This window comes from Rutidosis leptorrhynchoides, chromosome 1, assembly GCF_046630445.1.
Source record: "Rutidosis leptorrhynchoides isolate AG116_Rl617_1_P2 chromosome 1, CSIRO_AGI_Rlap_v1, whole genome shotgun sequence".
NCBI lineage: Eukaryota > Viridiplantae > Streptophyta > Magnoliopsida > Asterales > Asteraceae > Rutidosis > Rutidosis leptorrhynchoides.
The window spans coordinates 253,716,700-253,728,607 of record NC_092333.1 but is presented as its reverse complement, the minus strand read 5'-3'; the positions used below and the strand labels follow the sequence as shown (position 1 = coordinate 253,728,607).

The 11,908-nt window shown below is 39.1% G+C and overlaps 1 protein-coding gene across 1 annotated transcript; it reads right to left on the bottom strand.

Annotated features, from left to right (window-relative positions):
• Window positions 1-531: 531 nt before the first annotated feature.
• LOC139897047 (9-cis-epoxycarotenoid dioxygenase NCED6, chloroplastic-like) lies at window positions 532-2,840 on the bottom strand. Its single transcript, XM_071879694.1, is given in 3 exon segments — window positions 532-778; window positions 1,236-1,622; window positions 1,624-2,840. Coding segments are annotated over 3 exon segments (1,851 nt in total).
• Between the last annotated feature and the right edge of the window lie 9,068 nt (window positions 2,841-11,908).

Below are 11,908 nucleotides of genomic sequence, written 5' to 3'. Positions count from 1 at the left end.
ACAATTAGCGTTGTTGATACAACTACGTTGCACTTTGTACGTATATGGACTTCATGCATTACAAATTTGTACTTCATCCTTATTAGATTGTACTTCATTATATATATGTTTTCTATTTTTCTATTGAACGCAAATTAAAATTAAAATATTCTATCAGCTACGACACTTCCCTTAACAATAGTGTTTCCCTTTCATGCAACGCTATCACGTCAATATAATTCTTCTCTACGACATCACAACTCCACAACACTCCCACGACTATAGAAAAGTCTAACAAAGACATGGGAAAACAAATTAACACATTTTTATTTTGAGGTTCTAGTTTATCTAGTACACATGTCTTCCCTGTTTTACATTAACATTGTCAATGATGTGTAACAAAGTAACCTTAATATTGATGATCTAAATTTATCTTTACATGTAGTTCTATTTTTTTTTTCTTTTGAAAAGCAGTTCATTTTTATTTTATAAGAATACCTTCACTTACTAATGTACGTTGAAGTAATACAAAATATTTAAAACATTTGGAAATTAATATTGATTAGTTAAATCTTGAGTAGTAACAAAAGTACCATGAAATCCATATGGCACTCTGCTTGGTAATCTCACTATGCTAATTACCTTCATACTTGAAGCTTCAACTATAACTAATTCCGAAATATCTCTACCTTCATCCCTAACATAGCTCATTAGGTATCCTTTATCTTCTTCCCCCTCATCGTTCCCAATCGGAACAAAACATGGTTCACCTCCGAACCGTTGGTTCCCATAAAAGAGTCTGGTGACATTACTAGTCATGACTTCTAGTATTAATAAATAGTAATAAAATATTACTTTTAGTTGTTCCATTTTATAAGGGGGATGATTCTAACACATACTTTTTTGATCCTCACACACCAATTTAAAGAAATGGGGTATTATTAGAAGAGTAAAAGGTTAAAATAGGTGTGTGAGGATCAAAAAAGGGTGTGTTAAAATCATCCCCCATTTTATAAGTGTGTACGTTTTCTCTTGAATTGACTTTCAATTGTTCACACTTAAATACGGGAACTTACATACCGGAAAATGTGAAATCATGCATATTTTTTAAACACTTAAATATGAAAGCGATATAGTTATTTTTCACACTTTAGAGTATGACCAGTAATATTTCACACTTCTAAATGTTTAAATACTTTACAAACTTATAAGTGTGACAATTTTATTCACACTTGCATCAAATGTGAACAAAATACCTTGATAAATGGGCACTTGTGTTGTAGTGGATCACCAGGTCAACCTTGGCCATACCACAACATTTTGGCCAAGGTTCAACTATCGCCAGATAAACGAAACGTGTTTTACGTCCAAGAAGTCTTTTATTCACATTTCCGGCATCCAAATTCATTCACGAAACGATAACACGTTGTCTCGACAACCCTGTCCTCAAGTTCAACCGAATTTCAGTTAATTCGGTTCGAAGTGTCTCGTCTTCTCTTTCGTTAAAGATAACGTCAGCAGGAGTCATGCATGACCCTATTATTACAATAATTTTGTCACCATTTTTTTCAATCTCCTCCCATGCATTCCATAAATGGAAACAAAAACAATCCGGTACGTCGATCCATTGCATACTTGATTCGTTCAGCGGATTTGGGTAAAATACCATATCTTGACACTTTATTCCGGTCAAGTACCACGGGTGATTTGCCCCGTACCATTTCGGCTAACTTGAATACTACTTGGTGATCCGGAATAATCACGTGATCTCGCGTGATTGCAAAGTCATGGATCATTGTCGGTTGGTCTAGTGAAATGGAAACCTCACGTGACTTTTGACCATTATTTTCAAAACAGAAGAATTTAAGGTAAGGCTTGTTTACAACATCGTAACTTAACGAAAAAAGTTCACCTGTCACCGGGTCCACCTTAGGATGCGCAATTAACGGACAATTAACTTGACCATCATAGTCAAACCTTCCACTTGTCAAAAGATCACCATCACTTTCTATCCGTATACTATACGGTAAATCATCTTCTGACATTGCTAACAAACGTCCGTTAAAATAAACCAAACCAGCATTCGCTACACCGACTCCATGACCCGTGTCTAATAATCCGGCTGCACCTCGAGCGTAAAACAGCGCGAGCCGAGCCAAGCCAAGGTGACCATGCAGCTCACCTATCGGCTTAGGAAAACAAGCCCGGCCAAGACAAACTTCCTGCTCTAACCGGCTCGTTCGAGTGAACCGGCTGCAGTAACTTGCTTTGTTGTTCTTATCCAGCTTAATGGCGTGTATCATTCCGTCACCGTCGAATAAATGATGACCACCGTTTGGTTTAAACATCGGGTTGGCGCCGTTTCTAAGGTAAACCCCGGTTAGTTGAGCCGGTATTTCACCGATCACTTCTAGGTCATGATGAACTGGACACTCTTGAACCGGTGCAAAGTTTCCCATGAGCTGAACCGCTGGGTCAATCGGTGTAGGTAGTTTGTGTTTTTTTTCAAGCTTTATAAGTGATCGTTCTGCAAAGTCTAGACACGAGGCTGCTAGTTTTTGAAGGGGGTTGAGCTCCGGTGACTTAACGGTGGTTAGATCCGGCGAGGATTTGTAATCTGGTTTAGTTACCGGTCGAAGTTTTGATGGTGTGTCTATAGTGAGTGGTTGAGTAACTTGAATTGTGCATGTAGTTGATATTGGTTTGAATTTAAGCCCATGTTGTATTGGTGTGGTTTTTAGTACGTTTGATAGATTCATGACGGCTTCCATTGCGGTGGGCAGTAGCGGAGACAGGGAGGGGACAGAGGGATGCTTAGCCTCCCCCAATGCGCCCATTTCCAATGAAATTTTAGTAACCATTTTTAATTATTTTTGCTAAGCCTTCCTCAATGATTCATCCAAACCAATTTTTTGGGTTGTCAATTTTTCCAAACCTTAATATTAACTGAAATATATCGTACAAGTTTACCTATCAATTATATTTACATGGGTTTTGTAAAGCAGTTATATATCTATGCTTTAAACAATAAAATAGAAATAGATTATATATATATATATATATATATGAAGTTGTCATCTTTTAGTTTTATTATATTTGCCTCTTTTAATTGTCTAGTAAGCCTCTCCTATCGTCAAATCCTGGCTCCGCCCCCTGGCGGTGGGTGGAGGTGAAGAGTGGTTTGTAGACTGTAGAGATGAAGATATGTGTGCGCACGTGTATATATAGGTGTATATGAAGGGTAAAAGTGAAAAAGTGCATACACGTAACAGCTTAACAGTGGTCCACCTGTCAGATCTAGGGACACGTGGATAACTGATAGATGAGATTTATATTTTCTACTTTTTGACTGTTTACCGTTACTAGAAGTCGTGTGAGATCAGATCGATGATAAGACATATAAAGACTTCGAATGATCCTGATAGATATCTAGCACTTGATTTAGACAAATTTATTTAAATAGGCATATATATATTTGATCGTCTCAAAAATAAGCGGTGTGAGACTATATTTTTCAAGACGAATTAGGCGAAATCCATTTATTCAATCAAAAAGCTTCACAACTACAATAAATTCCGCTTTTTTTTTTTTTTACTTTTTTACTTTTCCAAACATTTCGCGTAACCTAACTTATATAAGCGTTTCAGGCGAAATGTTATTTAGGCGTAATTTTACAACCCATCAAAATCTACCATGTGTGTTTTCAAATTTCGCCTAACCTAACTTATTTAGGCATATACTTACATAGGTGATTTTTAAACATTTAGCCTAAATCGCCTAAAAAAGTTTCATTATGCGAAATCTCGAAACATACGTGGTGGGTTTTGATTAGTTGTAAAATTACGCTTAAATCGCCTAAAATAACATTTTGCCTGAAATGCCTAAAGAAGTTAGGTTAGGCGAAATGTTTGGAAAAGTTGAAAAAAAAAAAAACGAGGCAGAATATTATTGTAGATGTGAAGCGTTTTGATTGGATAAATGGATTTCGCCTAATTCGCCCAGGCATTAGGCGAAATCTATGCTTATCTTTGAAAAATGTAATCTGACACCGTTTATTTTTGAGAGATGGTCAAATATGCCTATTTCAATAAATTTTTCTTTGATTTAAGGTATGAGTAGGTGCAGAAATAGAAAGAAGTTATATACTACGAGTACTAATATTTATTTATTTATATGAGATTTTATATCGGGAGGCCACCTAACTTTACCGTTTTGTATTCTAGGTCACTTATATTTAAAAATGATTTTGTGGTCAACCAAGTTTATCTTTAGTGTTTATAGGTCACCAATATTTGAAAATAATTTTTTAGACCATCCAAGTTCACGTGTTGTTCCATACATACAATATCTGACAAAAATTTCATTAGAAAAATGTAAAACATAACATAGATAACCAAAAGTTGCCTAATTAACATTATTTATATAAGGATTAATTGTTAGAAAATACACGAGTGTTTGTATTTTTTTTCATACAATTTTTAGTCGAATTTAGTATAATATAACAACATACGAATTTAGATGACCTAAAAAGTTATTTTCAAATATGAATGACTTAAAAACAAAAAATAATAAATTGGCTGATCTACAAAATTATTTTTAAATATGAGAGGCCGAGAAACACACAACGATAAACTTGAGTTATCTCTCAGTATATGATCTGTATATATATTCATGATTTAATTAACTATACTACTTGTTTAATCTACTACTTCGTGTGTGTGTATATATATATATATATATATATATATATATATATATATATATATATATATATATATATATATATATATATATATATATATATAGTAAGTAACTGGGGGTGAATAGTTACTTGATAGGTTTTTAACCACTTTTTCGATTGATCACCAAATTCGATTAACTATAATCAACCAATTCAACTCAAATTTGATGTGTAACAACCCAACCCAAATTACAAATGACCACGTGGAAAATTGAAATAAAAAAAAAATTTCTTTGTGCAGCTGGTGGCGCGGCGCGCCATTCCCATGCGCGGCGCGCAGAATGGGTCTGGCAGCCCGCTGTCCAAAAAGTCCCCAAATACGAAAATGTTTGACCACTTCCCAACGTAAATAGACAAAACGCTTTTCACAACACAATCATATAAGTAAAACTAACACGTTCCATTAATAAAATAAGTTTTACGAACCCGGGCCCACATATGCCCAAATTGCCCCTTAAGTACAAAATACAAGTTCGAACACAAGAGTTTAAGTTCCAACAAGACCACGAGCATGATGTTGGGGATAAACTACCCAAATCCTAGGTCGAATCCAAAAGTAATCCAAGTAAGCATCCAAAGGGGAAAAATCATCTAAATCCCGAGCATACCCTTGCCAAATCCGCTTCCGTACCTAAAAATGTAAACAACGAGAGGGTAAGCTAATGCTTAGTGAATGCAATACTTATACATATACATATGTAGTTTACCTACACGCATCCACTTACAATACCATGCAAACAAAATGCATAAACGAGCTAGCAACACCAAACATACGACTAGCAACAACGTTAGTATATAAACCGTCACAATAATATACTAAAATCACAACAATGCATAAATATAACAAACCGTTCCCCGCTATGGCACTACCGACTTGTAGACGACCAATAACATCGAGTCTCACTCGTAAGATTCCACCGACTTGTGATTCATCATAAGGTGTCACCGACTTGTGAATCACCAAAGGGTGTCACCGACTTGTGAACTACCCACCAACATCTATGGGTCACCGGCTTGTGAACACCATGTGACATCATCGACTTGTGAAGCGCCACCAATAAGTGTCACCGACTTGTGAAGCACTATAAGGTGTCACCGACTTGTGAATCACCCGCCAATACATACGAGGTCACCGACTTGTGAACCTCCAAGAGGTTCACCGACTTGTGAATCTCCTAACGAGACACTACCGGCTCGTAGTTCTCTTCACCCATTGCCTCAATAAGTCACCAACTTGTGACATAACGCCCAATACTCACGATGTGGCGCCTAAGGCCCACATCGCGTACGAGTAAATAAACCACATACATACATGTATAAATATTCCACTCACCTCGATTACTTGAAGAAGTGCAACTCGCAAACTTGAACTTCTTCCACCGACTTCACGTATATCACCTACGAAAATCATACATGCAAATAAAGTACAACTTAAGTCTATTCGACTTAAAACATCACAAGTGTAATTTCGACTATTTACACTTGACCAACTTTGACTAAGTCAAATCTCACCCGAACCACTCATAATCACAATCGAATAGTGATTATGTCCCACTAATATATTTTGCACAAGGTTTGGTCAACCAAACCCCCATTTGGACTCACGACCCACCCAAATTGACATAAAGTGCAATCTACGCCTTTTTACACTTTTAACGATGCTCGAAAGTCCAAGACTAACGAGACCACTTCCCGCGTTCCCAAAATACCTAAATACGCCTCTTTTAGGCTTTAGATGCATTTTAGATCTACATTTACACAAAAACCCATTTTGACCTAAAAACTAGTCAAAACACCAAATTGCAAGTTTACACCCCTAATCACTAACAATCCAAGTTAGCTAGTGATTTCATCAACAAATTTAGTTTACAAACAAACAACATCATCATCCAAACCTAAACCCACCAATATTAGGGTTCTTACACCAAAACTTAACCCATTTACCCCAAACTTCCAAGAAATGGGGTTTACATCCACTCTAACACAAACCCTAGCATCGTAAACGAATTAACACAACTAAATCCGAATTAGGGTTTTACCTTTTGAAGAAAACGAAGCTAGCACAACCAAAACACAAGAAATGAGCTTCAATTTGATGAACCCAAGCGTCCTCCTTCACAATCCAAGCTTTCTCTCACTTGGTTCTCACTCTAAAATTTGGGGATGAAGAAGAGAGGATATGGATAGGATTTTGGATGTGAATGAGTCCCCTAAACTGCATTTTGTGGCCTAAAACCGTCCATATGCGAAAGGACTATAATACCCCTCATTTAAACACTTTAAATTGCTGAAAAAACGCATCAGACGCCTTCGGAGCGCCGCTCCAAATGGTGGAGCGCCGCTCCAACCTACAGGTCAGATTCTCTGACATGTATACTCTCACAATAGCTAGCGCTGATCCAAAATCTATCTCTGCAAAGCCAACTGTCGAGTTCACCAAAAGCGTAACCAAATGGTCCTCTCTCTCACTCTCTCTCTCTCTCACACACACACACAGTGGCGATTCTAGGATTAAAACTTAAAGGTGTCCTATACAATTTGAGTGGTATTTTATAAAAAATTCTTGCCCAAAGAATGACTATTTACTTCAATAAAACCATTAATTTGAAAAATATATTGGGTCCTATCTTTAAATTTAGTGGTGTTCTATATTTAGTAAAAAAAATTTGTAAAGTTAAAGGGTGTTTAGGACCCCACCCCACAATGCATACATTGGCCCCTGCTGATACACACATACAAACAAACAAACAAACACACACACACACAATTGAACAAATGCTAATATAAGCAATGATTCCCAAAAAAAAGAGAACTTGTCCCATACGTAAATACTGTAATAGTTTAAATTACTACTAAAAGTTTTAGGTATTAATAAAAAACTTAGGAGCTTGCATCCATTAAAAATCGACTTCGAAGTTTGTACCATTCATGAGTAAAAGGTCTGCAATTGCCGCTCCAACCTACAGGTCAGTTTTCAGAAACTTGTTTTGGCCATAACTTTTTGACCGTAGCTCCGTTTTCGATGAATCGAATATCGTTGGAGACGTAATAAGATTTTCTTTCCAATGGTGAGGCTTTGAAACATCAACTCAAACTTTATTTGGGGTTGAAAAGATACGTACACACCTTGTCACTTCAGACAACGTCCAGTTTCCTTCGACGTTGGAGCAAGCAACACGTACATGCTTCGTACACTTCATACGCGCATCGTACACCATAAATACATTATGTACAACAAATATTTGGGTCTTACAACTCTCCCCCAGTTAAATTGGATCGCGTCCTCGCGATCTAACCCTCATCGCGAACAAGGACAACACACTTTTCTCAAGTTTTCGAGTCCTCACACAATCTCGTACCCCTTCGATGCCGCCATTGCATCGTATGAGTCCCACATCCTTGGAACGTAACGTCCCATCCACACAATAATCCTCCATGATCTCTTGGCACACTCTAATTTACAACTCAGAGTATCCTTTCCAACTGTCAACTAGTTTGGGTCATCCGCACCACGCACACGGTGATGGAATTTCCCGCAACTTTTCGGTACTTCCAACCGACACACAACCCCAAAATTCCCAAAACTCGTCCGCCATTACATGGTGAACATCATTTCGATCGGCCATTAAAGATGATCTTGTATATCTCTACACGAGACGATCCAAATTAACACTCTACGTCTCTAGTCGGCTCCCAAAACGAGACGACTTCCGGCAAATTGCTCAAACATGCCTACCAAACTGAGGGACCACCGTACCCTCCGGGCACATACTCCCCCACTTAGGGTTTTAACCCCACGCTATCACCATCAAGATGATAATACCTTGTGAAATTTCAAAATTTCCACAACACACATTACAGGTATCAACGTTTGTCATACTCAAAATCTTCAGCGGACTTACTACAAGATACTCGAACCTAGTCCTTTCGAATCGGTTAAACATCAACGCCCGCTAATCGTCACAAAAAACCATTATCGTACCTTCGGGTTTTCTCATCGGTACCCAAGTACAAAGTAATCACACCACCGGAGTGAAGCATTCCACTAGCAGGTATACGGAGGCACCTGGCGCAGTGTTATGCAACTCCCATTACTACCATCGAGTCTCAAAAGCTCGACCCATACGGGGTCTATTCTCAGTGTCATATGTCACTTGACTACTCGAGGTTACACAATTCCAACGAACAATACGGCTCAACGCCCACAACTTTCTAGTGACACCCGCTCGTCACTATTCACCTAGGCCACACAACTAGCTTATTTACTTCTTAACTCAAGGAGATGCTTGGAACACCAAGACTTACACCCTAACTCGCACCGTATCAACCGTTAACACGGTTACTTACGCATAATCAAAGGTAGTCAACAACCGTGACTCTACTCGCACACATACATGGTCAACGTAAACACCTCTCGAACGGCATAACAATACTACGCTAACCCTTATGGAGAGCAATACAAGTAACCCTCTAATCAAATCACGGTTACACCCGACTTGGTTAAGCCTCCAACACGCCCGGTCAACCTACCTCGGCCAACCTTTAACAAGAATTAATTAACCCGACTCGATTAGTCAAACGCGCTCGGTCAACCCGACTTGGTTAATCAAATACCATTAGTCAACCCGCCTCGGTCAACGCCTAACAACAATTGACTAACCCGACTTGGTTAAGTCAAACACACACGGTCAACCCGACTTGGTCAAACCCTAACAACAGTTGATTAACCCGACTCGGTTAAGTCAAATCCACCCGGTTAACTCAACTCGGTCAACATCTAACATCTAATGACTAACCCGACTTGGTTAAGTCAAACACACTAGGTCAACCCGACTCGGTCAACACCTATCATCTAATTGATTAACCCAACCCGGTTAGTCAAACTCACTTGGTTAACCCGCCTCGGTCAACGCCTAACATCTAATGACTAACCCGACTTGGTTAAGTCAAATACACTAGGTCAACCCGACTCGGTCAACACCTATCATCTGATTGATTAACCCGACCCGGTTAGTCAAACCGCAATGGACTAACTCGACCTAGCTAGTCACTACATCACACGGATAAACTCAATCATTACCCAAAATCACCTGCATAAAGATAGTACTAAAATCGAATAGTACATGAATCAAGCCTCGCTAGATTTTCGCGCTCCGTCACTATTCCACTCGGGACATTTCGACTTCCGGTGTCCCTCCTTCCGGCACTTAAAACATGTGACCTTACCCGACGGACAGTCACGAGACTTATGCCCCGTTTGCCCACAATTATAGCACGCGAATTTAGAACCACCCGTGTCACTCATCTTTACGCTTCCGACACCTTCGGTAGCGCTTTTACTCTTCTTGTTCGAAAACATCGTCGCTTCGAACTTCCGTTTACTAACATCGGACACACTTGGTTTCGACACCTCCGGTTCGAAACCCCGAGCCAACTCAAACAACTCTTCAAAAGACTTAGCCATTCCCCGACTAATCTTACCCTTCAACTCGTCATTCATTGTACGGTAGAAATCTTTCATCAACTTGTGATCGTCACCAACATACTCCGGACAAAAACGGGTCTTTGCCAAGAAGGTAGACTTTAGAGTAACCAAGTCCATCGAACCTTGTCGCAGATTGTGTAACTCGTCCCGGATTCTATCAAGATCGGAAGAAGTTCGGTACTCATTAAAGAACTCCTTTTTGAACTCATCCCCTGACAAGCTCATACATTGTTCTTCTCCATACAATTGAATCTTGTCATCCCACCACAACTTGGCTTCTTCGCGTAACATACTAGAACCGTACCTCGTCTTTTTCTCGGGAGGACACTCCGCGGTATGGAAAGCCCCCTCGATATCGGAAATCCAACAAGTGCTTTTCAATGGATCCCTCACCCCATTAAACATTGGAGGTTGAGCATCCTTGAAATTTTTGTAATGGAAGTCCCGCCTTCCATGTCCCCCATTACCATCACCCCCTTCACCACGAGGATAAATGTTTCTAGCTTCGAATGCCTCTTCGATCGCGGCATTTACTCGTTCATTGATTAACTCGGTTACTTGCCCATCAACCGATTCCCGGAATACCTTTATAACATCCTCGAGAAACTCCGCTTTTTGACGTTTAAAGATGGCCTCAACCTTAGCCGTGAATTCGGAGTCTTCGACTTGATCTTCGCTAACTTGTTTGTTCCTTGTCGTCATTCTAAGAAATGAACTCGGTTAGGAACGCAATACGAATAATTTACATACACCGCCACGATCTATATTCACAATCATATAATATGCCAACGTTCGTACATCCCATCTAGTCCAATACTTGTTGTACATCACTTGCATGACTTGGCTTGCAACCGTAATAATGGTCGCGAAGCATTATTACGCTCACACGCCATGCCGAGCTCATGAATAAAACAACCATCTCGCTAGATATTCAACGCAAACAACACGATTAATAACAACCTAATCAATACATAGCTAGTTCACCCATTCTCTAAGGCACTAACTAAAACCCGAACCGACCCGTAATCCTACAAGTCCCGCATAATAGCACACACAAAAGTCTAAGTCTAGGCGCCTATCTCAAGTCACCTAAATCCCTTAGACCATGCTCTGATACCACTTGTAACAACCCAACCCAAATTACAAACGACCATGGGAAAATTGAAATAAAAAAAATTTCTTTGTGCAGATGGTGGCGCGGCTCGCCATTCCCATGCGCGGCGCGCAGAATGGGTCTGGCAGCCCGCTGTCCAAAAAGTCCCCAAATACGAAAATGTTAGGCCACTTCCCAACGTAAATAGACAAAACGATTTTCACAACACATTCATATAAGTAAAACTAACACGTTCCATTAATAAAATAAGTTTTACGAACCCGGGCCCACATATGCCCAAATTGCCCCTTAAGTACAAAATACAAGTTCTAACACAAGAGTTTAAGTTCCAACAAGACCACGAGCATGATGTTGGGGATAAACTACCCAATGTAACGACCCGCACTTTTCCGATCGTTCTATACTTATGAGATTAATATTTACATAAATTAAACCTTACCAACATGATAAGCAATCCAAATTGTTGAGACTTATGTTTTTGAAAAGAGTTTTACACAACGTTTGACCGTCTAGTTTGACCGATGATATCACGAACTATACAATATATGATAATTATACATACATATTTAACATGATCTAAGGATGTTTT